This window comes from Brienomyrus brachyistius, chromosome 8, assembly GCF_023856365.1.
Source record: "Brienomyrus brachyistius isolate T26 chromosome 8, BBRACH_0.4, whole genome shotgun sequence".
In the NCBI taxonomy this organism is placed as follows: Eukaryota; Metazoa; Chordata; class Actinopteri; order Osteoglossiformes; family Mormyridae; genus Brienomyrus; species Brienomyrus brachyistius.
This window is the reverse complement of record NC_064540.1, coordinates 21468380-21496324: the sequence shown is the minus strand read 5'-3', so window position 1 is coordinate 21496324 and position 27945 is coordinate 21468380. Positions and strand designations below refer to the sequence as shown.

Sequence of the window (27945 nt, the reverse complement as noted above, 5' to 3'; positions counted from 1 at the left end):
CACATAAATGGATAAAGTATGAATAAGTACAGTTTTTTCTCTGAAGAAAAGTTCTGGTTTTGTGTGGTGAACTGCAATGTCTCAAGAAAGAGACAAGCCACCTGGACCACATCCAGTATCAGGGGTTGTGAAAAGAAAAAAAATAGAAGTGTTCCACATGTTGTCCTGAAGGGGGCGTGCTCATATAGGGTCCTATATTGTGACAAGGATCAACATGGCTGGGGGCAGCTCTCACGCGATGAGGGGTCATGCCCTCATATCCCGGCAGAGCAGATCCATCTTTGAAGGCCGGGACAGAGGAGTCCGCTGGACAGCGTATCAGTCATAGTGGGAGCACATACAGTAGTGCTTTGTTCAGGATAGGGGCTTGGAGAAGGTAGAACACGGATCACAGATTATGTAACAACAGCTCTCAGAGTAGGATTCCCGGTGGCACCATACTTAATTGTTGCCATTTAATGGCAAAGCTATTTTTTTGTGTCTTATTTTTGTTGAGTGGTGGAGTTTAGATTTGTATTTAAGAGAGAGCAACTGACGGCGGGTGAGACAGAGAGAGAGAATAGGAGAGGGGTGAATTAGGGAACAATGACATTGAAATGGGGGGGGGCAGGCTAGGCTGGGGGGTTGGGGCCATTTGGAGCACCTTCGTGAGAGAACAAAAGCTTGTTTCTGTCAGTCTGCCGATCTCCCTTTTCTCTGTTCCAAATAGGCCATAATGGGTCCCTAAAGCACCGCCTTGCCAGAGAGGCCCCTCACCTCTGTGACAGCCCCCCCCCACGCCAATAATCCAGCCCATCTCCATGGCAACAGGGTCAGAGGCCTGCGCCCGCTGAGAGTTTTTAAAGCCACGCCTGCCAGGTTTTATTTTGGACCGTGCAGACGATAGGACACCACCACCTCCGCTTCAGCGTCCAATGCTGCGACCCTCCCCCTGGACCCCCGAGTGAGCAAAGGTCATGGATATGTGGTGCAGTCTGGCCTGTGTGGGCCGACAGGGTGAAGGAACCTGTCCTCAAGAGCAGCACTGCTGCTGCAAGCCCCTAATGCAAGTGAGAGAACAAAACAGGGGAGCAAAATGGGAACAAAACAGGGGAAAAAAACAGGGGAACTAAACAGCTTTAAATTAATCTGTCGGTTACATTTAATATCATGTAGCACGTTTTATTTAGTTATTTATTTCCCCTCCGCTTTCTTGTCTTTGCATCTGATTCATGTGTTGTCTTCACACAGACAGAAATATGACTTTGTTTACAGACTCAGGATATTGATGAATCCTTTTTTATGAATCCTGATTTTTATGCATTGTGCCAGCATATGATTGTCCAGCAGAGGGCAGCAGTCACAGAGTTAACTGCTACCTTCTGACTTTTCAAGGAAGTTTTAGCTTCAGGACAAATAGGACATCGCTTGTCAGCGGCAGCTGAGACTGTGAGAAGACAACTTCAGTTGTTCTTGACATGTGACACTTTTCGTGCTACAGTGCTGGTTTTTCGGGATTCAGGTTTACGAACATCACGAAGATCTGAAACTCTTCAAGGGGAATCCAAAAGCAGGGTCACAATGCGGACTACAGCCAGAGGGAGCATTTCCTGTTTGATCAGCAGCAGGAAAACTTCTGCACTGCTGGTAAACGTCACCCACGAAGCCCGTGACATTTTCCTGTAAAATCGTTCGACAACGCCCTGGGGGTGTGAGGCCACAAAGGTCATTCGACATGCTGTCTGTTAAGTTGGCAATGAGACCCTTGGAACATGTGACCTCGCTCTGCGCCTTCTGTGCCTTGATCCCCCCTGTCCCAGATCCTAAGAACGTGGCCTTCTGGGGTGGTGCCAACAACACCTGCTACAGACTGGCTCTCAGAACACGCTGCTATGCTTTTGACAGCCTGTCTTTCATATGTTCACCTTCAGAATCACAGCTCCAGGGTCAAAGTCTAACAGATTATTTTAAAAAAGACTGAATGAGTTTTAATTATGTGTTCATGTAAGACTAGTGTACACATGTAGGGGCAGGAAAATCTCTATTTTTCATTATATTTTTTCATTTTTTTTCGGCTGCCCTAGATTTTTAGCATGACGCATTTCAGATTATGCACCAGTGTAAACACCAAAATGCAGATTTCCAAACTGACTGGCCCCAGGTGAGTCGATATACAAGACTCAGTCAGACCAGAAGCTTGATTAATCTCTGGCTTTCAGCACTAGCTTGGCCATGGGCACGCAGGGAGGGTAGCGATGGGCAAGTGAAGCTTCATGAACCATTTGCTGTATTTTTTGACTCCACTAGATGGTGCTCTTGGTTCACTTTGGGCCATGCTTTGAGCCCTTTTATGAACAGATAGCACCATCTAATGGAGTCAGAAAATAGAGTAAATGGTTCATGAAGCTTCAATTGCCCATCACTAGTATGGGGCAGTCACCTTCCTAGACAGAGGGCTATCTGGTCCTGATGCCAGGAAGCCCAGAATCCTGCAATGGTTCACCTGGGCAGCACTCAAGGGACAATTTAAAATATCATACGGCTAGTCAATTACTTGAGTAAAGGAATTAAGGTAGCGAGAATGCCGGATGACACTGGTTTTCATTGTCCTGGGCTGGGGACTGCAGATTATCCCATCCAGATTATCTGAGAGCCCAATGGATGGGGCTGACTACCAACCCACTGAAAGTCTAATCCCCTTATTTGCATAACCCTCCCTGGTTCACTTAGTCTGCCTCACAGATTTTACCCTCCTTTCCACTGTTGCTCCACAGTTTTCATGCCTGTCTCACATAAACGGTGGTTGTCTCCCAGTATTCACTGACTCCTCCCTGCCAGGTCCAATGTCACCGCGGTTACTGGTGCATGAAAAGGGCCAGGTGGGTGGCCGTTTTTTGGGGGATGGGGGGATTCAGCAGGTGTCTGGGGATAAACTTTTGAACCCAGCACCCTCTTGGCCCGCCTCGTGGCAGGTGGACATATGCACGACAGGTCCTGACGGGAGGGCAGGAGAATGGCAGGCATGGCTGGAAAGAATCTGCCATTTACCAGTAAAGCTAGTTACAAATTAGCATTTCTTACTCATGCAATTAAAAATGGCTCTCAACAGATAATTACAATGACTATAATTTAGATTTTCAATTGTATATAAAAATGGCTTGCTTAAAAAATATTCATGCAACTCCTACAATGTACAATGAAGGCAGAGGAATAAAAATCAAAAAACCAGGAAACACAGCAAATTAACTTTATTGTTTTTTATTATTATTATTACTGAGGAGAGTCGAGTGTTGGGGTTTCCATTTTTAGAAAATAAACCAATAACAATATTACAAATAATGAAATTGTTACATCATTCACAGGGTTACAGTCAATGTACATTTATACAAAGAACAGGAGGCTCCGCCTTTCAGTCACAGTTTTCAGGACCCACAGGGCTGTTCGCAGACAGCTGAGGGCTACTGCCCTGATAGTGCCTCTCAGGGCGTTTAGGGTGGGCCAGGCTCAGGTGGGTGGGCCTGACATGGGAGCTCCAAGGAAAGTCTGCCATGGCTGGCTGTACCATAACTCCAAAACAGCAGGGGGTGCTGTGGTGTTTTTTTCATTTTTCCTCCTAGCGCAATAACTGGCGTAAGCCATTTCCATGTCCATCCCACGGCGCTCAAATGGTGTAACAAGATGGACTGGTGGAAGCAAGCCAATGAAAACTGCAATGTCGCAGGGAAAGTACACAAGACCTGGAACACAGCACATGCCTGGAAGCAGTGATCCAGAAAGAACCCCAGCCTCACACCATTCGACATGCCGCTCAGGCTTTTATTGACCTTTGCAGATGATTATAATTAGGAAAAATGGAAAGCACTTTTATTTCAGTGGAAGGTCTGAAAAAACAACATCCTAAGAGGTCATAATATCTGCAAACGTTGCCTTCAGACCTGGAAGAAGCTGAAAGAGTGAAACCTGAATGTTATGAGGAGCACACGATCACCACGGCTCCCCTTGCGAGGAACATGTGAGCGAGGCGGGCAAACACAGACTCCGGAAATGAAAGTGAAACTCACCAATGGGATGTTTCTGTTTATCATGATGATTTTGTCACCCAGATCGGACCTGTTGTTTCTCTTCCACAGCAAGGAACTTTCTAGTGCTGGGATAGGTGCAAAGTGACTGCCTCTCCCAAGGGAGGCGAGAAAATCACCAAAAGTGAACAATTTCACTGCAAAAAAAATCTTATTCTGACTAAAAACGGCAATGTTTAAATACATTTTATGAATACTGTAATTCATTAATCAATTATCACCTTCATGTATGTAGTCTTCACCATAATTTACCAGTAATGAATAAATATTTAGAATGTATACTGCATATTATTATGGAATATGTAATATGTAAGATTTATCAAAAAATAATCCTTACATGTTAGATGTCTCACAAACAGTACGAAACACACAAAAAAAAAACAACAGGTAAGATATGCAAGTGCTTATTTTTAAACCCTGTGAACTGAATACATCATACATGATAAAAGTGCTGTTTTGACAGGACCGAATGCTCAGGCAGGCTGCCCAACTGCTACTCTGAGACCAGGTGCTGAAAAGACACCCCTGCAGCCACAGGCTCAGTGGGTGACCCCAGCGAGTCCTAATGCAGGATGGAAGTCACCCCTAACAAGGGGAAAACCATAGCGGGCACAAATGGCTTAGTGAAGCCAAATGAAGCTTCATGAACCATTTTCTGTATTTAAGCAAAGACCCCTCAATATAGAGCACCATCTAGTGGTGTCAGAATAAAACAGCAAATGGTTCATAAAGCTTCATTTGGTCATAAGTAAAATGGCTTGGGAATCCAACCAATCAGAATTCGTGTTACTGGGGGATGGGCACTAACTTCCTGTGCTACCTAATACAGGTCCTTATGAGAATCTCCATCTGTATGAGAATGGCTGGTTGAGGAATCAATCAAATCCTATCTGGGTGACATCAGCCTGAAATGACGGCGGAAGAAGGTGTACGGAAATCTCTCTGGACCCCGCCGCTCCACCCCTCGGCATTTTCGGGTCGCTGCGTGTTTCCACAGACATGGACGGCAGGTGGCAGGTGCGCTAACATTGCAAAACAATGCACTATGACAACGTGAAAACAGAATAAATAAATAAATATAATAAAAAAAAACAGGTGTTCTGTAATAAAAGTCTTCCGCAGCATAGTGCACAAAAAACCTAACTACAGAAAACTACAATTAATAATCTCTCTGAGTCTGGCAATCCCTGATTTACCTATTACTGGATATTTGTTTCTTGACTTTGTACATGGAAATGAAATTCAATTATCTTACAGTCCCCCCCCCCAAACTCAAACAGCAAAGCAGGAATATACTTTCAATATGCAAAAAAGACACATGTATACCAGCACATTTTTGCCTTGTCTCATGAGTGTGATTTCACACCTATATAGGAAAGTAAATAAATAGTAAAATATATATTTATATTACAATACATATAGCATCATGTGTTTATCAAAGAGGCATAGCAATTATGCACATACTGGTATACAAAGTGCATTTTACTGAATATGTAAAAGATATTCCTTTTTGTAAATTATGTTTTATGTTTTATTCCCACAATTATACACACCTTCTTGGAGTAGTGTAATATTTTGTTTTCATATTTAAAGGAGATTATATATTTTTTCATTTCATTAAAAAAAATTATATTAGACATTATCTCATTGGTGCACAATTTTCCATCTCAAACATTTGATTTAAAACCTAAATTGTTACAATTAACAACAATTAGACAACTACCTGCTTAGCTTAACTCTGAGGATAGAGGACTGTTCTGTAGTTAAGCACCCAAAACTGACCAAGTTCACTTTTCAAAACAATGCACCTTTAATACTGATTTTACCGTAACCAGTTACTTTGCATCAGCTTCCAGGGAACCAGTGAGGTGAAAGGTCATTTTCCCCACTCTATGATTCTCTTAGCTTAAGGTTAGTCAACAACTAATATCAAATTCCAGCTTCTATTTCACACCCAGAGATTAACGTGTGCTGTTTCTTATTATCACAAATATCAAGATTTTTTTAATTCACCATAGTAGCACCGTTTTACCCGATCAGTTGTAAGAAGCACATCAAACTGATACGGCTCGGGTATCACGCTGTCCGGAAGCCAGTGTTGATTTTACTGAAGAACCACCATGCAAGAGACGTACACCATTAGATTAACAGTATCACACACAGCCCTCTCTTCTACATGCCTTTCCCGCTGCCTGTACCGCGTTTCAGCTTGGGCGAACCAATTATCTAAAAGGAGCATGCTATGCACATTCCTTCACACAGAAATCAAGTGCAGGAGTCTTACCAACGTGTTCTGACATTTTCCCCCTTAACACACCTCTTTGTGCAGCAAAGGATCAAGACAAATCAGGGACTTAACACCATACCAAAGGACCGACTGCGTATTTGGTCTCAGGATTAAAACACGTCTTCGTGAAGTTAATTCTGAAGCTCATCTTACAGCTATCGTTGTGTATAGAGAAAATAAAATTTGGAGGGCATAAAAGGTTTTATCTAGGTTGCAGAGAAGTGAGTTGTAGCCTGGCTGTTGGCTACTCACCTTTGCACTGCCTCGTGGCTGAGAATGAGATATCGATCGGGGCTTGCTTTCTCTCCCCTCAAATTAAAATGGCATCATTTAACCAGGCAAGGAGGACACTGACCTAAGGATAGCAAGACCCCTTGAATCAGGCTGACTGATGCTGGAATATTCAAAAGTAAGCTGCCACATAATGAGAAGGCAGTCAGAGAGGTTCTTTTTTTTAACAGGAAATTGCCCATTGAAGGCTCTTAAGAATTCATACAAGCATGAACAAAACAGCTGACAAGTATGGCAGTGTGCTGCTTCAGAACAATGAATGCAATGAGGGGCAGGTGTGCACTGCAGTGACACGTTTGCCCGTCCCTGACCCTTGACTGCACCTCAGCTCCTCTGTGGAGGGGCAATGGGGCACGAGGGCTTTTGGAGCATTTGGGAGCTCTTTCTATAGTGTTGGAAGAACAGTGTTTTTTAGTTTTGTTTTTACATTTTCAGTGGAAGCACTTAGATGGGTATAGGGAGACTGAAATAATCATAGGTATGGGGAGACTGAAATAATCACAGGTATGGGGAGACTGAAATGAAATCAGGTATGGGGAGACTGAAATGAAATTAGGTATGGGGAGACTGAAATGAAATCAGGTATGGGGAGACTGAAATAATCACAGGTATGGGGAGACTGAAATGAAATCAGGTATGGGGAGACTGAAATGAAATCAGGTATGGGGAGACTGAAATAATCACAGGTATGGAGAGACTGAAATGAAATCAGGTATGGGGAGACTGAAATGAAATCAGGTATGGGGAGACTGAAATAATCACAGGTATGGGGAGACTGAAATGAAATCAGGTATGGGGAGACTGAAATGAAATCAGGTATGGGGAGTCTGAAATGAAATCAGGTATGGGGAGTCTGAAATAATCACAGGTATGGGGAGACTGAAATAATCACAGGTATGGGGAGACTGAAATGAACAAAGGTATGGGGAGACTGAATTCAACAGAGGTATGCCCTGAGTAACTGCAGCTGGATAGTATCTGGCCTCAGGGATCTGCCGGATCAGTACAAAGGCATCAGAAGGTGAGCTTGTTTGTTCCAAGTTCTGCCAGTGAAGAATACCTTTGAAGTGGGGGGGAGGAGGGTAGCGCTCTGACAAGTACAGTTATGAACATATTGATGAACCAGAGCACCATAGCATCCTGCTAACATCTGAGATGTCCTGCCAATGAAGTACAGGAAAGTGGGCTGCAGGATTTTTATTTTTTTTTTTGGGGGGGGGGGGGGTGCTCTGTCCCTGGTAAGATTTTCAGATCACTTGTCAGATTAGTATTCCCTCTTCTGACACCACTAATCTTTGAGGGTGGGGAAGATCCACTTTGGCTCAGGGCATCTCTCCTGAAGGCACAGATGATGATGGATTCTCTACCTCGCGACACTAAGAACAACGAGAGCCAAACCTATTCTTGAGTTCTCAAGCGGCCCGGAACAAACTTGTCAAAAAGTCTCCTCTAATCCTCTGACAACCCTTCCAGGAAGCAGAACTCATCAAAACAGACGTGCCATAAAAATTCGACAAGAGACCCTATTATTAGACATTTTCTGGGCGCCAACCCACAGACAGAACTTTCTAAAAGGAAAGAAAAAAAATGCAATACACTTACAGGTACATTTAGACCCAGGCCTGTTTTGATGAACATATAAGGAAAGTACATCTATATATTTTAAGCTATGTTTTGCACTGACAGGCAAATGCGCAGTGTATTACAGCTAGATAATTCGACTTGACACCAGAAGACTGTAAGTTTGGATTAACGGAAGTCAAACCCGTGAGCTAAATAAACACCAGTAAACCTGTAAACTATGTAAGCTAATCCATTTGTGGGGTCATGAGAGACTGCTTCTTCCTTCTGGTGCCAAAAACAAAAAGGGTTAGTGGTTCGTGACTTGTGCTTCTGTTTTCTTATTTTTTTAATATTAAGCACGCTCTTTAACAGCAGACTTCTGCCATGGAGTCCAAGGTACGTCCACAAGCAACAGGGCCTTTACCTTGCATCTTTTCCACCACTTAGCCAGAAAAAAATGTGCATTAATGTCTGTGCTTTCCAGAATTTCATCTACATAATAATAATAGCAACAAATTAACAAGTGATCTTGCTTACCCGAATCTGCAAAGCACCACACAATTATATATATATATAAAAAAAATGCTACATCGTTCTGGTGGAGATGATGGTGATGCCCTAGTCATTGTCCACTTGTAAAACCTTAATACTTCATTAGAAATACTGACATTACTGACACTGGCCGGGGAGGGGGTTACACAGACAAAGCTGCCTCCGGTGGTGGGTCAGACAAAATGTAAACGGCAGCAGAGCCTGCCCTCCTGCAAAGCGGTGCGCTTGGGAACTAATGATGGACAAATGAAGCTTCATGAACCATTTGCTGTATTTTTTGACTCCACTAGATGGTGCTCTTGGCTTGCTTTGGGGCATGCTTTGAGCCCTTTTTTGAACAGACAGCACCATCTAGTGGAGTCAAAAAATACAGCAAATGGTTCATGAAGTTTCATTTTGCCCATCACTATTGGGAACAAGGATCATGGGGCTTTGATGGCGATGGAGGATCTGGATGCACACACCTAAACAGAGATTCATTCAGCTTCTCTCCACATAAGTACATTTTTCCCTGTAAACAACCGAGGGAAGAATAAGCCCACTTTAAAAGAAAAAAGAAAAAGCCTGTGGAAGAAGAATGTATGATGTCATTTGAAATGTTACCGTCCTTTCAAAGTCCACCATTAACATTTCAAAAGAAAATGAAAGAAACAACAGAACTGCATATGATACCTTCCTTATAGTCCGTCCAAAACATCTGTGACATCGTGACACTGACGCACCACCGAGATTTAGCAACGGTGTCAGGATACAGGCGAAATCACAAGATTGCTTGCGACTGATATGTACAGGATGGCAACACCCATGGTGTGGGTGGGGGGGGCATCTCCATTTGGCAGGCCATAATAATAAAAATAATAATAATTAAAAAAAACAGAATAACCTTATTTGTCCCAGTTAAAGGGATGCAAAGAAAATCTTCATCACAAATTCCACACTGTCAAAGAGATTGGTCACTGTGAGGGAAAACTCCTCTTTAACCAGAAACTTCTTTTTTCTTGGTTCCTTTGTGTACACATTCTAAATCGCCATATCAATGAGGTTCCTTGTACCGATCGAAGAGGCGAGGCTCACTCAAAGAAGAGGATCATGGCAGGAGGACCTGTTTCATGGATTCCAATTTACTGTGTCATTAATAAGAGAGCCGTTCCATTTCTTTCAGCGCCTTTTGTCATCGATTCTCTTCATCAGAGGATGCAACGCTTCTCTTAATTTACATATTTTCAACAAAGGAAAACTTAAAAAAAAATCTCAGGTTGTTTGAGAGATCTGCCCCCCCCCCCCCCCCCCAAAAAAAAAAAAAAACTCCACATCTGCTTTGCTTGTTGCCCTTTTAAAGGGCACCCTTATCGTTCAGTTCATTTTGTTTACATAATTATACAATCTATAGTCATATAGATTTGTGTTTTCTTAGCTATTTCTTTTAACATTTTTTTTTACAAAATCCTTAAAAAGAAGAAATAAAATCAAAAGTAAAAAAAAATTAAGTCAACTAGACAAAAAGTGGTGGGGGGGTCTGTAGTAGATGGGGGTAAGAATACTGGGCTGGGTCCACCTCCTGTAAGCCCCATGATTTGAAGCCTGGATATTGTTGGTCTGCTGTTCAGGCCCCCTGTCCTCTCAGCTGTGGATGAGGTGGATGAGTGAGGCATGGAGCATTATGGGGGAGGAGGAGGCAGGGGTGCGAAAGAGGGGTGTCGCTGGTGGAAAAAAAGAAGATCTGGCAGGAAGACCAGGCTCCAGGTCTATCAAACCACCGCCCCCCCCCGACACACACCCCACGAGATGCACCCCCTCCTCCAGCCATTCTCCGGTAGGTCAGACTTCCACAGACTGGATCTGGTTCATCTGAGCTCGCATCATCTGGACGCTGTTCAGGATCTTCTTCTGGTGTCCCGCTAGCGTCACCCCCACCCGCAGAATATCGCTGAGGAGAGAATTGTGCAAGAATGAGTCCTTTTCGGCCAGGTGCCGACATTCACTGCTGACAAAGAATCCCATTGTGCCGAGCACTTGGATCGCACGCCAACCGTCAAGCCGCTGCATCAAGATTTAATAGCTTAGTTAGATTCCAAACTAATCTACAAACAATATTACTCTCACACTCAGATACATTGCACAACACCATTATTAACAAACACATTTCTTTTGTTTGCACACTACAATGTACCTCGCTTATGAAAATATCATTAGTAACAATGAGGGAGGGACAATCTCCCAGTATCAGAATGCAAACATGTACAGGCTCAACAATAAGTATTTTGTCAGTAATAAGTTTGCAAAACAATTGTGGTAATGAATGTTTCCCCGCCTGTTGGTACACTGTCTAGCCAAAGTGTAACTCAAGACTTGTCAAAAGAGTGAGGGAGTGACAGTTGGTACTTTGTCTTCATTTTCGTTCATAAATTTCTCTAAGAACTCACAGGGAATTTTGGCCCCGAAACGACACTGGCTTTTATTCGTTTATTGCCAGTCTCTCGACTCACTGAGGCGACACTACATGAAAGGAGTGCAGTGCCACGCACTGCCCCATGTATCCTTAGGATTCTGTGAATCAATGTTTTAATGGAAAAAATTACGTAATGTGATTTTTATTACAATGACCTTTCACCTCCAGGCTGTTCCCAGCATAGAATGACAGTTTCCCACACACTAAGCACTCTGGACTATGAAAAGCTAAACCATAATCCAGATTAACAGTTGTCACGCTTTTCCTCAACCAGCCCGCAGCCCACTCATATATCTGCTGTATTAAAGCACCAGATAATCTGAAAAAATTTAATCAACTAATTTCAAAGCACATAATCTTCTGAATCAGGTTGTACTGGATGTGAACTATAATAAAGATATCCAATGGCCGGGGTTGCACTGAGAGGTTAGGGAACTGCTGATAGAAATTCTCCTTGGAAACCGTGTGAAGAAATCTGGCTTTGATCCACACACCAAAAATGCAACAATGGAAACGCCTATGGTAATATTTATATAAAGCTGAAAAAATTAGCGAAAACTGGGCTGGATTCCTACCACAGTAAATGCGGAGAATAAAAATTCCCGAGATTCCTCAGATCTGTGGTGTCGTCCTCGATTTAGGTGTTTGGAAGAGACACTGAACTTGGCCCTGCCAGAATTCCCCACACTGGGCGACACTTACTCCATCGTCATCCGCGAGACCACATCGAAGGTGCTGAGGCTGGCGTTGGCGAAATTCTCCTTATACTGGCCCATCTTGATGGCATCCAGCCAAATGTCCACAGTGCTGAAACTGGAGAAGTCTGGCACACTGCGGTCCAGCAGGGGCAAGTGGACACTGGGGAGAAGGGAGGATGAGAGTAAGTGGCGAGACGGCAAAACGGAGATGTGAGATGGGGGGAACACAGACGTGAAACAGAGGAGCGCCGTGGTGAAAATGAGGAACACAGAGATCAAACAAAGGAATAAATAGGTGAAGTAGAGGAAAACAGAGGTGAAACAAAGTGGTGAAACAGGAACACAATCGTGAAGCAGAGGAAGACAGTGGTGAAGAAGAGCAAAGTTACACTTCAGGCAGAGCAGAATTACAGATCGGAGAGAGAGAAGCATGTTTGGGGACAAAACTGTTACAGCAAGGTGGGTCACCAGGCTGGTAACATATCAGGGAAAGAAAAAAATTGGTTTCTAGGAACGATTCCTGCTGGGCTATAAAACGTGTCCACCATGCAACATCATTCCATGAGCTACACAGGATTTTTTTGTGTGTTTATCATTTTGTGTACCATTGGGGGCCTCTCCAAGTCCAGAATAAAAAGCAAACAAAAAGGCACATGAAATACAAATCAGGACATCATGCATACCAAAATAAGGAGAACATCTGGTCTGATTATTGTGACATATATAACAGAGAATCAAAACCAAGAGGCAAGACAAACAGTGGATCAGGAGATATGAAGGCTTGAGGGCCCACATCTAAAAAAACGAAGTACGTGGAATGTTACTTTGTCGAGGGATACAGAATGTGGAATACTTATCACGATGTCCCCTCTGACCACAAACACTGATTAGCTTAGGATGCTCAGGCCAGTTTTCTTCTCTTTGAGAGTAGATGGATTATATTAACAGCCTGTAGACACAGACAGAAGAAATTCTGGAAAAATGGCCATTATATGGTCTCCAAGAGTTGACCTCGACTTGACGGCACCTAATAATCACAGCTAACTAGGTCCGGTTGAGGAACTTGACAAATAATTTCCTTCAGCCTCTCCCAGTCTGTCTTCCTTGTCAAGGACAGGCTGACGGAAAAGAGTAGCACATCATCTTCTACATAAAATATACCACAGATTAAATGTAGATAAATGTGACAGCTCTTTCTTCTCTGGCCATCTTAGATGGTTGAAAAGGCGACATCAGCATCTCCATAGTGTCCTTGACAGCTACCCAGTAGATCATCATATGGCAAACTTTAGCATTTTTGTATGTGTTGTACCGTATGATTATCTGTTTAATTCAAGGTAAATTAAAGACAGGCAGACCAGCGCGTATGTGATTTCCACCAAGACACGTTCTTACGTTACTATTATTGCACGTGACAAGCTGTCTCTCCTTTGCCTTTTCGCAAAGACTGTCTACGTCTGTTTTAATTGTCAGCTCCATAAAAGCAAGCCATTAAGGCATTATCTTAAAAATCTGTATGTTTCATATGTACTGCATATTTACATGAACTCATCTTGGGAAGAAATCTCACTTAACCTTGCACTGTTTTTGAATTTGTACAACTGCTTTGAATTACGACTGGCCCCAGGAGACCGTCCAAGTCGCCGATGTTTTGGGACGACAAAAAAAAGAAGGGTCTTATTTACATACCCACCCGTTGCCAAAGGAAACATGAAACAAAATGTACGGCACAGATAAACTTTAAAAAATTACACTGCTATTTCAGCTAAGCATTGGACCTCACAGGAAAAACACAAATTAAGCTGGATGGTGACCACTTTTCCAGTCTGAGTATGTTTGGTGTAACGAGAAGCATACGTCCTTGAAACAAACAGCAGAAAATACACGCATTTAAAAAGGACTGTTTGTTTTTTTCCACTTAGAGAAACGTGTGTTAATTGAGGCGAGCGCAGGCCCTGAAAAGTGTCAATGGCATGTGGAACAGCTATGTTATATAGTGGGCAGATAACAGTTAGTTTAATGATAAAGTAAGTTGTGAGGATACCATGGCAGCCTACCCCCCCAAAAGACAATTGTGTGTGCTGTCTGCTTTGCAGGAACCTCTTGATCACGGTGGGTTTCTCAGGATGTTGAGCTATTCCCACAATGCCGTGCTGTCTCACCACCACTCTCATGCCCCTTCCATCCCCGTGCTTTTTTTTGAAGGGGTACGTGACGGCACATCACTGGCACAGCCAGCCAAGAAATAATTTTAGCAGGGGGATGGAGGGCACAAGATAAGCTTCAGCTGGTGACAGCCGAGCTGAGACTCGACATCATTTCATTAGAACCCCCAAGCTGTCGAACAACAGGCAAAACAGTGATGCCACACCAGTCTAAGAAAGGACAATACAACAACAAAAAACTGCATGCGGTTTTATAATCTTACTGTAGCTATCCACCAATGGGGAAAAATATGACCAAAGAATCACTTGTTCTTTACAGGTATTTAAATGATACCAATATGTGACATTCAGCTGCAGGGGTCTTGTGTGGGCTTGGCTCAGTTTACCAAGAATTCATTCACCTCCAGCAGGAAGGTGGTGATTTACTGACGCTCTGCACTGCATGCCCACCACAAACAAATTATGCAATTTTGTGCTTGATGATTTATGCTTCTAAAAGCATCCAGACTCTACTCTACTGGAAGATGAAACCACCCCATTATCTTTCCTTTTCTTCCATTCCCTCCTACACATCTCTGCGTGAGCTAGTGACACCTCCCCCGGGCCCCTACCTAGAGGACAGCGGCGTCGTGGCCTTCAGGCTGTTGGGGTTGCGGATCATCTTGTCCAGCGTGTTGACGATCTGGCCAAATTTGGGCCGGTTGTTGCGGTCCTTCTGCCAGCAATCCAGCATGAGCTGGTGCAGCGCGCTGGGGCAGTCCATTGGCGGGGGCAGTCGGTAGTCTTGCTCGATAGCATTGATCACCTGTAGGGGAACATACAGAAGCCTAGTGGTCTCTACCAGGGACTACAAGGGGGGTAAGGGGTAAGGAATTGGGAGAAACAGAGAAGATTCCCATTGGACAAAATCAAGGTCTAGCTACAGTATGTCCAAGTGCTATAGGCTATCGTGACTGGTCATGCCTAGGGGAGGTTATGTCGTATAAAGCTGGTATGAAGCCAGCACTGTATCGCACAGACTCAGATCTCCCATATCCGCCGCCTACAACGGCATACTGGTGCATCTACTGGCCCTCCTATGGTCGGATGTGCCTCAGTCTATTCTCATGTTGACTGATTCAACTCTCTCCTTCAGGTGCTTGATCTATATTTTTTCGTCCTTGAGCCACAGTTTTGGTGTCACTCTCTCACTTGCATGCATCCCTCCCCAGCCCCCAAAAATAAATCACTAGGCCCCCTTGCTCATCCCTCATGGACACAACAATCCAAGACTGTTGCCTGAAGATAAAGGTCGTTTCATTGTGTGGGCCCTGGGTTTTGCAATTATTAAAGACAAAATACAAACAAAAAAACAAACAAATTTATTTTTGTATAGCGCAGTATCACGACATAACATCGTCTCAAAGCGCTTTACAGCATCCGCACCCAAAGCCCCCAGTGAGCAAGCCAAAGGCGACAGTGGCAAGGAAAAACTCCCAAGAAGGAAGAAACTTTGGGAGGGACCAGACTCAAAGGGGGAGCCCATCCTCCAGGGGGCAGCAGAGGAAGCCCTGACCCTAACCAGACTCAAAGGGGGAGTCCATCCTCCAGGGGCCGGCAGGGATAGTCAAATAGGAGAGATGGTTAAAAACAATATTATTTTGCTACTAAGCAACATTGGCAGGCAGGTGGAACTCAGTGTTGATTTAGTCATCTCATAAGCGAATGGAAAATATGCATTTGAGAAAGCAAGGTGTGGCTAAATGTGGCTGTTGATACATCCGTCAAAGATTGCTCTGGATCTTCACACTGTGCCACTAAAAGCTGAGTTTGCGGAGACCAGGCAACTGTGCTCTCACATTCATACCAGAATGGGACCACTTGATGTCCTCCACTGGTACGACGTGGATCACACAGTAAGTCACAGGGGAGTCCTACAGAGCCGTGTAAATTAATCAAGACAATTTGTTCAATTCAGGTCCAGAAAGTAAAAATCCAGACCAAGATTTTGTTTCAACCAACCAGTTGAGCATAAAAAAATCACTCAACTGATTGGTTAGTTGAAACAAAATCTTGGTCTTGATTTTTACTCTCTGGACCTGAACTATCCACCTCTGTTCAGTTTCTTACTTTACACATAGAACTTCTTAAATAACCATACAAAAGTCTTAGCCTCTACTTTGCAAATATTCAGAAAACTATTCAGAAAAACAGTTAGAAGAGCAACCCTGTGAGGCAGTTTAAAAAACAAAGACATACATCCGTGGCTACAAAACCATATGGGAAGTCATCCGGCTACTCCGCTAACACGCTATGGTAACGGCTCCCCAGATGTCTGTTCTAACACGGGCCTCTGGCTGCCTCATCCAGCCTCTCTGTGCTTTTTGGCGAGCAGAAGGTGATCATGGCACGGCTGCCAGAGATTAGTCCGTACCGACCGTGCCTGAGCTCTGGATGAGAATGCGTACAAATTAAAGAGACGCTAGCATGTATCAATCCCCTTAGCATTCGCATTTTCACGTACATCCATTACCGTTACTGTTTCTACAGCTGCACTTCTTTCACTCGTGCAGTTGTCTTTCAGCCCAGTCCATGAAAAAAGATCTCTGATTGAGGGTGCGAGCGTTCCACTGGGAGGGGCAAACGTTCCTGTTGACAAATGGAGGTCTGCAACCCTCTATTTTAGAGTGAAAAAGCATGGTCTGGCTATGTGTGGTGTCCACACACCCCGCAAGCTGAGGGAGGGTAAGGGTCAGCTACAAAGTTGCATGAATGTGTTTGTCTTGGGGGGAAAAAAAGCACAGATTTTTAGCGGGGGTGGAGGCAAGTGATGATGAAGCAATATAAGAGGAAGCTCTTGGTCCCTCGAATCCACAGAATTCGCATGCGAAATTCCATACATTTAACGAACCTGGTAAAGAGAGCCTGGAGGCAGAATTGAGGTAACATGGGTAGGGAACATTAATACTTTCAATAAATAGTTATGAAAACTCAGTATGAAGAGAAAGAAGCATCAAACTACGATTTACAGCCAGCTTTCACAGGTGTGTTTTTCATTAGGAGGCATGAATGGTAATCCTGCCATAAATAAAATGTAGCCAATGGAAAGCCTAGCATTAGAAGGGCCAGGGGAATGATTTACGGGACCCTTGTAATTAGCACGAGGAGGAATGGGCGGGGAATAATGCAGAGGGAGGCTTCCCATTGGAAGCTGGCTTGCCTGGATATCCAAATACAGGTTTAAACCAACCAGCTCTCAGGTTTAAACCAACCAGCATACTGGCCTGCCCATAACTCTATGAATCCCCCAACTTTGCCTCATGTAGCAGTTAAGAACTCCACATGGTCTTAACGACCTGGGAGGGACCCTGCTCTTGCACTTTTCTTTTGCCCATGAGAAAGTATTTAAATGAAAAAATCCCTAAATAGGAACACCCAGCTGCGTAAATGTGAACTGTAAGCATGTGTAAATCACTTTCAATATCATCATCTGCTGGGCGAGTGAAAATAATGAATATAATATTACAGACACTGCTTTTCATTCACGTCCCAGAGCACACCACTCCACTGGACCCAGATCATTTCCTCCCAGTTCCATTTTTTCTACCTTGCTTTGAATGGCGGCTTGTTTAACAAAAAGTTTAAAACTTGTGGCTTCAGTGGAAGGCAAAGCAAGCACACCTGAAGTACCCTAAAACTTTACACTATTTGGTTTAAAGATCTTAGTTCCACTGTAGTAATTTAGGCAATTAAAAAAAAAAATTATGTCGAGCTGAAGGCCTGGACAAATCCTGTGGTACTGGACTCCATCTCTCTAAGTCTCACACGCCAAGCTGACTGCAACTGGAGCGTCAAACCCTCCGGACAGACTGAGAAAGAGTGCGCAGCCCAATCTGAGGCCTCTTCCATCCTCAAAGGCACCTAGCTGGCGTACTATCAGCCGAGGAGAGATCTACGGTGGTCTTATGGGTGTGTACCTTAATCTCAGACTTTATTCACCACTGCACTCCTCACCCGAGCCAGAAAAATGCCCCCTGTTGTTGTTTCAAGGAACCAACCCCCCCACTATCCAAATCCGCTGGCCTTTCAGGACTTGGCAAACACTTAGCGGAGAAGTGCGTACTGTTTGCTTTGATCAGCAATGGCAAGCGGGGAGCTCTTGAGATGCTTTAAGTGTTAGCACAGGCTATTTCCTTCAGAAAGGAACACACTCCTTTGGAAACGCGAGCCGGGGGCTACAGCAGGGTGCTGACTGAACCGTCGATCTACATCAGCGTGTCTTTCTACCTAAAATACACCCTCCCTCCTAAGCCAGCAAATCCGATGCAAATCCAGAATGGCAAAGTCACTCATGCTGCACTGTTATGCTTAAGTTCTCAAAAATATTTTTCTTGAGACTACCTTTGCAGAAGGCGGCCATCGAGGAACCTAACCACTAGGGGGACCACTCTCGCCAGGAGGGATATCAGTTGCAGTGCATTTTTAATCAGTACAATATACCTGGAAACAGAACATTAAAAAAGCATGGAATTCTGAATGAGACTTATAGAGGACGAAATACTTCCAGCCTTATATACTCACGTCCTGATTGGTCATGTCCCAGTAAGGCCGCTCCCCATATGACATGACTTCCCACATGACGATGCCGTAGCTCCAGACATCACTGGCTGATGTAAACTTCCTGTACTGGATTGCTTCGGGTGCAGTCCATCGAATAGGGATCTTCCCCCCCTGGGAATGAAAAAGGAAGCAAACTCAAGAAAAATAGGATAACGAGTAGCACTAACTCCTAATGTTTCATGTGTGATATGAGGCACGAGCAGCTCGGGGAACCATCCCTGGTGTGTAGTCACAGTACAAGTGATACAGCCCATTCCCTAAAATGTGAAAGGCCACCTGTGACAGCATGAGAACGCATGCATGACGACCAAGAGGTACGATAGTTCACGTTGTAAATTTAGCCGATAGCTTCATCCAAAGTCAATTGCTATTGTTAATCACTTTACAGACTTGTAGATCAAATTAAAAAGAGCACTAAACATACACGTAATTTGCACATTTTGCGAAATTGAGAAGGTACAGCCATTTCTAACATACTATACACTGCTCATGATGTGCTAATGAATGTGGATGCTCACCAGAGCGCTGGTGTAGGTGGGGTCCGAAGTGTCGTCCTCCAAAAAGCGAGACAGCCCGAAATCGGACACCTTGCACACCAGGTTGCTGTTGACCAGGATGTTGCGGGCGGCCAGGTCCCGGTGGACGTAGTTCATATCAGACAGGTACTTCATGCCCGAGGCGATGCCCCGTAGCATGCCCACCAGCTGGATCACTGTGAACTGCCCATCGTTTTGCTGGAGGAAAGCAAAGCGACCATGTTAGCTTTCTCAGTTTGCTGTTATTTTGGATGTATCTGCAAATAATATATTAACATTCCTGGGCTGTTTTCAGTTCGGTCAGTATTTGGTAGAATGTTGGCATTCCTGGGCTGTTTGTAGTTCTGTTAGAAGCTGCAAATAGCATGTTAGCATTCCTGGGCCGTTTACAATTCTGTCAGTTGCTGCGAATAGCGTGTTAACATTCCTCGATTCCTGGGCTGTCTACAACTCTGTCAGTTGCTGCAAATAGAATGTTAGCATTTCTGGGCTGTTTGCAGCACTGTCAATTGCTGTGAATACCGTGTTGGCATTCATGAGTTGTTCAAAGTATCTGTCAGTATTTGTGAGTAGCATTCTAGCATTCCTGTACTGCTATATAATATCTGTGAGTAGCATGCTAGCATTCCTGTGCTGCTGGTAGCTCTGTCAATATCTGTGAGTAGCTTGCTAGCATTCAAGTACTGCTAGTAGCTATATAATTATCTGTGAGTAGCATGCTAGTATGCCTGTGCTGCTAGTAGCTCTATCAGTATCTCAGAATAGCATGATAGCATTACATGAGTGTCCTACTACTGACAGCAGTAACTGCAATTTCCTGGTATGTCTCAACCACTGTCAGTAGCTGTGAATAGCATGATGCCATTTCTGAGATGCTCCAACCACTGTCGGTGTGAATAAGTAACATGTCAACTTTCCTGGGCTCCTTCTGCCGACTTCCAGTCACGTCTACCTGAGTCCTTCCCCTGTATTCCCAGACCCTCATCCGGACACCAGGAGCTACGGCAACACCAAACCTTGGCTCTTTCTGCCATAATCGCACTCAGTTGCTGTGGTACACAAATCCGTACGCGATTCAGCCATTCTCCCTGCCTCCCCATCTCGCACCCCCTCCCCAAAGAGCACCCTCATTAACAGGCGAAGAGGTTTCGCACCACGTTGTCTAGCTCACTGTCCTCCATCCCCAATCCCCTGCCGCAAAGAAACCCTATCCATTATTCATGACGCTCAAACATCCCCCCCCACACACAAATACACTCCAGGAACTGGAGACAAAAAGAAACCTAGCCAATTATTGTTCAGAAAATGCATGCTCACGCTTTTGCTGACGTGGGTTTCAGCCAATCGTGAGGCGTCATTGAGGCTCCATGCCATGGTCACCATGTATTGCCAGGACCAGGGGCTTAGCTTCATTACCACTCTGCCACTTATTTCTCAAGCTAAGCCTATTACTATTTGATGAAGCTGTTTTTTGCTCCCCCCATCTCACCCTCACGTTGTTCTGCCGGCCTCGATCAATCCGCTGCCCTGCTTGCTACGTGCAGACACAGCAGAACCGGCCGGCCGTTACTCCGTAGGTCATGAGGAGTTTACACTCTATGTTTTCCCGCCATTTTTTTCTTTGCTTTCATTACACGCCACAAGTTTGGGGAAGCCAGAAGGACACAGAGCTGAAACGGAACCTTCCACAAGGCTGAAGTGGAAGGAAAACAAATCTCTTTTCTCCAACATCAGTAAAAGGAAAATGCTGACAGGAATGAGTGTGTCTCTCTGTGTTTTTCCCTCCAAGTGCTCAATTTTTTTCCTGTCTTTGTTTAATTTTATCCCAGAGGGAAACTATATATTTTCGACTTCAGGTTTCTCTATATATTTTATCATCTATCACCGTGTCTGAAACTCTCTAAAAGCTCACGGCACACAACCCATGGAGATGGACACTGTGAAGTTTTAAAGAGAACCGACAATATTCAGGGGCTCCAGCCAGGGGAGACAGCCATCAGCGAGGCTAGTGGGCAAATCGCTCTGGACGCCTTTGAGACAGATCAGGGCATTAACACTGGAAAACAGCTACACAAAAGTCAAGGGAATGGAAGTGGATTTTCCAACCTTCACACTTTTTCTCACTGGATTACAAACTCCCCCTCAACAAATCATACAGACAGTAAAACCGCTTATTCCTCTGATGGCGCCTTCCCTGCTCTGTCAGAGGATATTACATTAGCACTCTGGAACATATCCATCTGATCATAGGACCACTGACTATTTGCACAGACAAGGAACAAAAAAAACATCTTTAATTCACCAGTGGGGGAAAAAAAAAAACAAAACGCAGTCTACATTTGACAGGATGACATACGAAATGACAGGCAATTGAGAATAAAGGTATTGTTTATGGTGGGTTTATCATTCACAGAGCTGTGACACACTGCTGTGAAACATGGATTTTTCTTAAAATACCTTTTTTTTTCCTTCCAAAAAAATATTGAAGTCTTGGGGAACGCAGTTTTTCTGATCAAAACAAAACTGATGGGGGGGGGGGGGGGAATCAATTGTTATTCAAGACCAGGCGTTTCAGAAATTTCAATAAAAAAATGTCTTTTCTTTTGCACTTCAAAAGTGCAGTGAAGCCAATTAATGGCAATGACTCCATGATGCTCCCCTCCTATTAAAATGTTTCTGCTATTAAAATTCCACTGTCACGTGCAGTTTCATTTATGGAGGAATGTAAATATTACTGCCATCTCCGACTTTTGGGGAGGCAAATTTTTTTCCCATGTGTAATGATTTGAAACTGAACGAAGAGAAAGTGAGGAAAATGGAGGGAGGTGGAGGCGTGAGTGGGGAGACGGCCGGGTGGGGGCCTATCTGCCAGTTGCTGGCATGTCATCGAGGACGTCATGAATAATACATGAGATTATGATGCATTAACATAATGAATAAACTGAAAAATGTGCACCTGTGACATCATGCAAAAGCATACATCTTTAATGGCTCCTAATCCTTGTCTCTGTGCATCGCATGATAATGCATGCCATACACGGGACAGGTTAAGGCCTCACACCGCCCCCCCCACCCTCCCCAGGGCCTGTTTATTCATCGGAATCACGTTTTATTTTTTTTCTAGCTGTCCTCAGTGTCTTTCACGGTGTAAAAGGTCTTTAGCCGCAGTGCAGCTCAGAAACTGCCTGCAGAAGAAAAAAAAACTAAAAAAAAAAACCTATTAAATATTCCACTGGGTGATTATTGATCATCTCCATGGTGGTTATGGTACTGTAGTTCATCGCGAGGTAGAATGACTTGCTTTTGTTTATGGAGCACCTGATAATGCCTGCACTTGATATATAAAAGAAGAAATTAATCTGGAAGTTGCCAAATCAACTCTGGAGGGAAAATTCAGGAATGGTGTTTGTGGGCTGGCTTGGCTACCTTTTCAGGACAAATCGTGTGAGGTAACAAGATGACAAACCGTGGAAAATGACATCTTGATGAGATAGATGCTTCATTTTACTTTTGAATTTGAATAATGAATCATTTTAGTGATACAATGCAAAACGAGTTTGTAATCATTCTTCATCTGGTTCTGAGCTTTGGGGTCTGGGGGTCAGAGAGTGTGCACCTGTAATGAAGAAGGAAAGCAGAGAGAGACAGGACTACGGGAGAGCTGGCGTTTGTCCATTTTTGGGGGGGCACAGTAAGCGATAGCTCTAAAGCAGTTTTCAGTCTGGGGTCCGGAGAGCCACGGGAGGGAGTCCACAGAGATGTAAATTTACGGAATGTCGGTATTTCACACATTGTGAAAAGCACTCACGTTCATGCCCCCCCCCCCTTCAGAGTAAGAAATACTCATGTCAGTAATCCTCCACCAACCCTGTATGGGGTCCCTAGTTCTGGTCTGTTTTCATTTGAAGGTCCCTGGTTTAAGAATTCCCACTTCAATGCAAAACTCAGCATCAATAAAGTAACACTCTACTAAGGATAGTGCTGAAAATGTAAAGATGTGCGTTTATTAATACAGCATGGGTCAGATAGAAAGCCCCATTTACAATGGAGGCCTTAGCTTAGAGAGGAGTCTGCTAATGGGCAAAATCCAACAATGAAGTTGAAGCAGGCTACCTGCTAAGTAGTGATGGCTAAGTGAAGCTTCATGAACCATTTGCTGTATTTTCTGACCCCACTAGATGGTGCTCTCTGAGTGAATCTCAATATGCATATGAAAATATTTGTGTTCTTGTGTACCAGTTTTATGTCATCTTCCATTGCTGAAGACCAGTTCCAATACTAAGGACACAAGTACAAGAATACAATAAAAATCCCTAGATGATGGTCTTGCTCTGCTCCAAATATCAAGGATACTCCGGCTGCATCCTCGTCAAACGAGACCAATCCCATGATTCATTACACCAAAAGTTAGTTCTTAGAAGGCAAGTTAGCCAAACCGGTCTTGCCAAGATCATAAGTACGGTCTTTGCATTCTTGGTATTGAAATTCACCCTTTGGTTAAAAAAGGGCTCAATGCATGCCCCAAAGCAAACCAAGAGCACCATCTAGTGGGGTCAAAAAACACAGCAAATGGTTCATGAAAATTTCATTACAACTACTAAGCCATGGCGTGACCATGATGCACTGGGGTTTCTCAACGTTACAAAGTAAATAAGACAGAGCAGAAGAAGAGGCCACCCCACTCACCCTGAGGAAGGAGTCCAGTGAGCCGTTCTCCATGAACTCTGTGATAATCATGACCGGGCTACTCTTAGTGACCACACCTTCCAGGCGGATGACATTAGGGTGGTCGAACTGGCCCATGATGCTGGCCTCACTCAGGAAGTCACGGCGCTGCTTCTCCGTGTAGCCCGACTTCAGGGTCTTGATTGCCACCACCATCTCCCTCTTGTTCGGCATCTTCAAATTCCCACTGCAGACCTCTCCAAACTCCCCTAGGAAAGACAGAGTCACCAACTTTGGTCAGCTGGTTCGAGTGAGATTTTTAATTTGAGACAAGTCTGCACACACATTTACATGTATGTAACAGTTCTATTACCTTGTAAATAGTCTGTAGGGTTTGCAAACTACCCACAATGCTTTTCATATAACTAATTTTAGGTTTGTAATGGAACTTGCCTTAAGATTTCTTACGTGAGTGTGAGAGTCTGAACGTGTGAGTGTCACACCAGATGCATGAGAGTTGGTGACCCTGGAAAGACGTGTCAGACCAAGACACCTTTACTCCAACCTGCTGATGGCATGGTTAGGTTGCTGTGACTGTGTTCAAACCAACATCTACCTCTTTACCACAATTTATTTCAAAACTTCAGAATTCATTATCCTAGTTGTCTCATCTGCATAATGTGTGAACTTCATCTCCTCCATCAATGGCATTTATGTCCCAGTAAGAAAAGTGAACAATACTAATTGGTTTGTTATTATAATATATTCTCAAAACTATTGATAATTGTTTAAGTCCATTTCTGATGTTGGGACTACGCTCGACTGGGTGTCCGATTACCTGCTCCAATAACTTGCTCAATCTTCACGCAGGATATATCAATTTCCTTGGCAAACTCTCTCACAGCTTCGTTGGGGTCTTCATATGTAAACGGATCTATATAGATCTTCATTCCTGGAGTCACTTGGAAGAAGGACATGCAGCTACAATACAGGCAATTCCTCAAATAGGAAACGGTGCAAAGAATGGAGATGAAGGAAGAGAATGACGTCAGGGAAGTTGTGCAATTTTCTGTTGAGGCTCTGTGTGTTTGAACTTCGCTTTGACCCAACACAAAAGCTGAACCGAATTCAGAAATTATCTGGTGTGACTCACTGAGCCAGCAACAACTACTACTTCATATGAACCGTGGAAATGTGTGGGACTTTGCTGAGGTGCATTGTGGGAAAGGTGAATCCCCGATACTACTGACATGGTCCAAGGTAAAGCACACCTAAGAGTCAGGATTAAAATGCTGCAGCTGCCGGTGACGGACAGATAAGCAGCCTTGGGTGAGCTTACTGCACTTGCTTGCTAAACGTCCCAGGGATGGTAAGCTTACTGTGTGAGTCTCTGCCAGACAGAGGGAGTTCAGACAGTGGGAGAAGAGTTTTTAATGGCTTATCACTGCCCTTATCATTCAGGCCTGGTCTGAGAAATAAATTGTCTCTCTTAAGCCTGGCAGACAAGTACATTGACTTAGGGTGGGCTTTGGAAGAACTAGGGAACAGCAGGTCTCAGGTCCATTTCTTTGGCCTCTACATGCAGTATATAAGTACAGACGTATCTGAGCGACGGTTGGCCTTTGCGGTCAGGTCCAGCAGACCCATGATTAACAGACATTGAGAAAAGAAACAAGCAAACAAGCCTATGAGTCAAATGCCTCGACTAATGTTGTTGAAAAGAAGCTTCGAGAACGCAGTTACAGATCTACCTAAGTGACAAGCTCTCGGCTCAGCGGGCTCCCCTCCCGTTTTTTTGTCGCCGCTCATGAATATTCATAAGCAGGGGTGGTCTGGGGTGCATCTTCGCCCCAGATGATTGGCAGACATGGAGATTCACACTGGTCCATAACAATAATCAAGATGATACACAAAGAGAAACAAGTGACAGTTTCTGCTGCTAGTGAATATGTATAAGCACCGTTTCTCCCTGGGCAGATATGCTGAGGTTCAGTCTGGGGACAGGAGTTGCCATGCAGAGCGTTAACCGCTTGTTCAGCATGTTTTTCCTATTTAGGGAGCAACTCTGGCATCGCTGTTCCCCTAGAGATGACCTGGTGACAGGACTTGAGAAGCACTATCCTCAAGGGCGGCAACTGAACTCAACTGGTAGCGTCTGCATGACCCGGGAAATGGGCTACGATCCAGAGCCACAGACTGAGTGGCCAAGAAGCAGCAGCACTGTGGGATTAAACCGGGGTGGCAGGATGGGGGGGAGGGGGGTATACCACTGCTGGGGCACTATGCTGTTTGTACTCAAGCAGAAACAAGTTCTGTAAATACCGCATTTGGCGCAACCTGATCCTATTGATTATGCATAGAGGATTCTGTCTAAACTGATAACTAAGGTCGAGGGGGGTGGGTGGGTAAACCGTGTCTCTGCATTAATATTTGAGCTGAGGGAATTGGGGGTTGGGGTGCGATTACCCTTAAGCTCCAACCAGAAATGGAGCTGTGCTGGATTTAAATTAGAATCCCAGGCATCCCCATGGATGCGAGACTCTTCTAATCTGCAAATGTCTGTTAACAAAATTATTTCGAACATGGATTTGTGTTTTCTGGTACTTAAAAATGTTTTCTAGGGCTGTGGCACATAACATGAAAGAGAGATGAATGATACTTAAAATGAAACATGCGCAGGAAAGAGCCAATAGGAGAGGAGACTCATGGATGGGGTGTGGCAAAAAGAAATGGGGCGGCGTCTACGTAGGAAAACGTATTTCTGTCGAAGAGATGTGTGGATGTTACTCACTGTGGCCACTGGTGTAGTGCTGTAGCTTGTCTGTGTATTCTGAGTCTGTTCTCTCAAAGCCCATCCTCCTGGGTGAAATACAAATAGCTATAACGGTGGCCTGGGGGGGTCGGGCGGCTAATACATTATGGTGCCTGGTGTTGCCATGGCAAAAAGGGTGGGAACAGGAATGACTCACCGATTGCAGACGATGACAATGACCACCACAGCAATGAGGAAGACGAGGCCGGCCGCCGCCGAGCCGATAATGAGCGGCAGCTTTTCTTGCATGCTGGTGTTATATTCATCTGTAAACAAAAAACGATTACAAGTGTAAGACTTAAGAACACTGAAAGCTAAGAAATTATGGTTTCTGGCCAGAAGGTGCAATGGAGTAGCCCTGCTTTGGCTCTTTTTATGACATTCCCTTGCCCCAAACTCTGGGAATTGGGTGCTTCTTGGGTCAGGCCTCCTATGTTTGTTTTATCTTCAAGAATTTTTTTAGCAGCGATGTAAATTCTGTCCAATCACCTGTTAATTACCTAACCACTCCTACACAGGGCCAGAGCGCTGGAAGAGGCTGCACTGTGCTGGCCAGCTGCTTCGCTGGCAGAGGGCTTACTAATGTTATCTGCTTCCTGTAGAGAGCAGGAGGGAGGCTGGTATCAAGCTAATTTTGTCCCTAAGCGATACTAGTAATGGGATATTTAGGGAGAATTTCAACGGGCTTGCTAGTCTTGAAGGTAGTGCTCCTTGTATATGCAGTATGGACCCATATGTGTCCCTCTGGACTGAGTGAATGTCTTGGATTTTCAGCTCTGCTGGTTGGACAGGCTACGCTAAGTGGTCCATGGGGAGAGGATGCAAGCAACTTCAGACAGTAGATTAATCATCTCCACAAGTGTAGGTCAGTAAGCATAATAGTATGAAGCCAGGGCCAGTAACCCAATAATCACAGATTCAAATCCCACAAGAGGTCAACCTTTGTACCTTTTAAGTGGTATTTTGATATCTTCTCAAAGCCCTAAACCTCAACAGGGTGAGTAAAGGTATGAACCATTGAGCTCACCTGTTAACTTTACTATGTAACAGGATGCTAAACAGGCGAATCACAAAGATCTTTCCGAAAAGCCTTAAGCATCTAAAAGCTTTATGTACAAGTGATTAGGCCTGACAGCTAGCACCTGCCCCTTAGAAACCCAATGACAACAGGTGATTTTGCAATGCAGAAAGTTGATGTTAAGTCATCTTAGAAGACCAAGTTGCAAATACCTAATATTCGTCTAGCTAAAATCAGTAGTTCTTTTGAGAA

The 27945-nt window shown here is 44.2% G+C and overlaps 1 protein-coding gene and 1 long non-coding RNA gene across 15 annotated transcripts in view; one reads left to right on the top strand and one right to left on the bottom strand.

Annotated features, from left to right (window-relative positions):
* Positions 1 to 7062: 7062 nt before the first annotated feature.
* On the top strand, positions 7063 to 7607 carry LOC125747211 (uncharacterized). 9 transcript variants are annotated; one of them, XR_007399246.1, is made up of 3 exons: positions 7063 to 7296; positions 7349 to 7400; positions 7479 to 7607. It is a non-coding gene; the product is annotated as an uncharacterized LOC125747211 (long non-coding RNA). The 9 variants fall into 9 exon arrangements; XR_007399251.1 differs by having other exon boundaries at positions 7063 to 7322; positions 7375 to 7400; XR_007399245.1 differs by having other exon boundaries at positions 7505 to 7580.
* Positions 7608 to 10033: 2426 nt separating this feature from the next.
* Positions 10034 to 27945, bottom strand: part of ephb2b (eph receptor B2b) — a 111242-nt gene continuing 93330 nt past the window's right edge. For 2 of the 6 annotated variants that reach the window (XM_049022134.1, XM_049022138.1), the window contains exons 8-16: positions 26833 to 26941; positions 26655 to 26722; positions 24702 to 24824; positions 23885 to 24132; positions 19181 to 19396; positions 18624 to 18773; positions 14675 to 14868; positions 11903 to 12058; positions 10034 to 10678 (exon numbers count right to left, since the gene is read on the bottom strand). In XM_049022134.1, coding sequence (XP_048878091.1) covers positions 10570 to 10678; positions 11903 to 12058; positions 14675 to 14868; positions 18624 to 18773; positions 19181 to 19396; positions 23885 to 24132; positions 24702 to 24824; positions 26655 to 26722; positions 26833 to 26941 — 1373 coding nt within the window. In that variant the 3' untranslated portion in view covers positions 10034 to 10569. The remainder of the gene's footprint in view (positions 10679 to 11902; positions 12059 to 14674; positions 14869 to 18623; positions 18774 to 19180; positions 19397 to 23884; positions 24133 to 24701; positions 24825 to 26654; positions 26723 to 26832; positions 26942 to 27945) is intronic. The other 4 variants (XM_049022135.1, XM_049022139.1, XM_049022136.1 and 1 more) reach the window with 3 other exon arrangements.